Here is a 2,718-nt window from a genome sequence, read left to right on the forward strand (position 1 = left end):
TACTCGTACATATGTACATACACATTGTACATTAGGGTGGTCAAGAAAAAAGTTTAAAATATTAAGCTTTCACCCTCAGGACTTTTCTAAAAAGAAGAAAGAATACCCGTACTTTTTTGTTTACAAAAGCGTTTTTAGAACTGCCTCAAGGCCCATTAAGTTTTCCATGTATTTTATATGGGGAAAAAACACTTATTCGTAGAAATGGTATAGAATTCTTGAAAATCAATATTTTCAATCGGAAAACTTTGTTTCTCTTCAGGAGACTTCCAACAATAATACCCACTGATAAATTTAAAATTTTTTTAATACTAACAATTTCTTATGGGTCCTCCATGGTATTTTTGGGGTTTTTGGAGGACCTACAAAAATTAAGAAATATTACGAAATGCTTACGTCAACAACTGGGTATTGTTATTAAACATCTTGATTTTAAAGAATTATAAAATTTTAAAGAATTATAAACACCCCCATTTGTACGAAAAAGCGTTTCTTCTCCATAAAAAAATACTGGTATTATTTTTTTCCATTTAGTAAAATTCTAGCGGGTAAGAACTTAACATCTTAAACTTATGCATTTTTGGACCACCCTATTTTACATACATCCATACCGAGTATGAGCGTCAGGAAGGCGATTGTGAGCACGAGGCTGACGCAAGTACGCTTGGTGACGTACTCGCGGTATTCGCGGGAGCTGTTGGCACGGACTGCTGTCTCATAGCTAAGCACTTGATGCATAGTTGGTGGTTTATAATGTCTAGTTGTAGTTGTTACTGCTGTTTCTGTTGTTGGTTATTCCTTTATAGCTGGCGCTTTTTGTAACAATAAATGGATTTGTTTTGAACTTATATTAAATTTCCAACGAAATTTAGTTCATTTTCCTTTTATTCGTACAACAATTTGGTTCGAAAAAGGATATTTCTGAAAATAAAAACAAAATCTGCCATTATTTAATTAAGCAAAGTTTTCATGTTACTATTAAACTAAAGCCTAGATATAAAATAACAGGTAATTCTTGTAGAATAATACGCTTGCATATACATACATTATAAACTTCCAGTAATGAGTACCAACATTAAAATGTATTTAATTTGACAGTTGAAGGCTAAAGAGTATAAAGTGGTATTTTATGTATAAACTGGACAAATACTTGCAGTTAATGTACCTATATGAAAGTGTTCATACAGCAAACGTTTTCAGAAGCTTTTGGAGCTTAAAGCTAACCATTGTAAATTATTTCAAAACTTGCTTTTTTGATCTTCCAACCTCTTGAAGCTGATGTGAGCAAAACATCAAAATAAATAAATGAAAGTATATTATTAGAGACAGCAATTGCAGGAAATCGAACAAATACTTATAGCCGCTTTTCATTGAAGGTAACTTTTGTGATATATTTACGGCCGATTCCATATAAAAAGCGCCGCTCCGTTTCGTTTAATGTGAACACCGACGAATGCAAAAAGCACTCCAGTATAGGAGGTAGAGTCCCATTTCTCTAGAGTCTTCCAGTGGAAGTTCTAAGTAAATTTTAGGCATGTAAACTCTTAGGTATTAGGGTTGGGTATAAAAAAGTAGTTTAATAAAATACTCGTCCTGAAAGGCGGGTGGTATTATTACCAACGGTTATCAAATCTGAAGTGCTTTAGAAATGCTAAATTTTATTGTGCTAAGTTCGTCTGTTATAGATCGTCTGAATTCTCAGACATAGGAACATCGAAATCAATGAAAGAACTGATGAAATGGCGTTGTCCTTCTGGAATAATCTACAACGCAATTGATCTACATTTCCTTGGTTCAGCTAGAAATAGGCGATCAGATATATGGGCTTAAAAAATATCAACACAACTCTGCTATAAATTGATCAAGGACAGAAGTAAAAAGAAAATAATAGTGATTGCAGGGTGTTTAAGCGACTTATGCATTTCCCGCATAAACAAAGAACAGCGAACACACACTCGCACTTGTATATTGCACTCCCGCCCAAAACCAAGTGCAGCGAATAAACACACGCACTTGTGCTTAAAAATAATTCGTTCGTTCTTCATTGGGTATGCATTTTTTAATGCACTTCTCAACTGCCGCAGAACAAAACCTACTAAAGTAGTTAATTGCTGGCACTCCAAATCATGCTCAACAATCCCGCTTGATGCATCACCACTCCTCCGGAGTGGTTTTAAACAGCAAAAGCCAAAGCGCTACAAGCTGTTGGGGCTCTGTATGACTTTCAGCATACAGAGGTGGTACAAGAGCTACCATTGGCCACAGCGGTGCTCAACACTCCGCTTGACGCACACCCCCAAAAACTCTTACAGAGTTTAAGCGGCAAAACCACCGCGCTACAAGCCGTAGGGACTCTGCATGACTTACAGCCATGCAGAGGTGGTAACTGATGGTTATCATTGGCTCCGACGCCTACCCAAAACATTTTTCCTTTAATAAATTTTTATGCAAATACATTCATCCTGGTCCTGCCCTCACACTGAGTTAATCACAGGGATTTGGCTCTTACGAAACATGCGGCAATAATAAGATTTCCTTATAATAAGTCTTGTAGTAGCTCTGACAGGTGGATAAAAGTGAAGAATCTGATCATAGTTCAACAACTAACTGTGATCTATCAGTACGTAGGAACATTTATCAGATAATCTAGATCACTATGTCCTTAGCTATTCTAGGCATCTACCATTTATGAAGTACTACAACCAACCAAACAACCAA

General features: G+C 36.0%; 1 protein-coding gene across 5 annotated transcripts in view; it reads right to left on the reverse strand.

The window, feature by feature from the left end:
- Positions 1 to 2,718, reverse strand: part of LOC118737653 — an 11,017-nt gene that overhangs the window by 2,815 nt on the left and 5,484 nt on the right. For 2 of the 5 annotated variants that reach the window (XM_036468308.1, XM_036468305.1), the window contains exon 2: positions 612 to 921. The exons of 2 other annotated variants lie outside the window; for them this stretch is intronic. In XM_036468308.1, coding sequence (XP_036324201.1) covers positions 612 to 738 — 127 coding nt within the window. In that variant the 5' untranslated portion in view covers positions 739 to 921. Of the gene's footprint in view, positions 1 to 611; positions 941 to 2,718 lie in introns of all 5 variants that reach the window. One more of the 5 variants, XM_036468307.1, reaches the window with a different exon arrangement.

The sequence above is a fragment of the Rhagoletis pomonella genome, unplaced genomic scaffold (assembly GCF_013731165.1).
Source record: "Rhagoletis pomonella isolate Grant_MI unplaced genomic scaffold, Rhpom_1.0 Rhpom_scaffold_00004, whole genome shotgun sequence".
NCBI lineage: Eukaryota > Metazoa > Arthropoda > Insecta > Diptera > Tephritidae > Rhagoletis > Rhagoletis pomonella.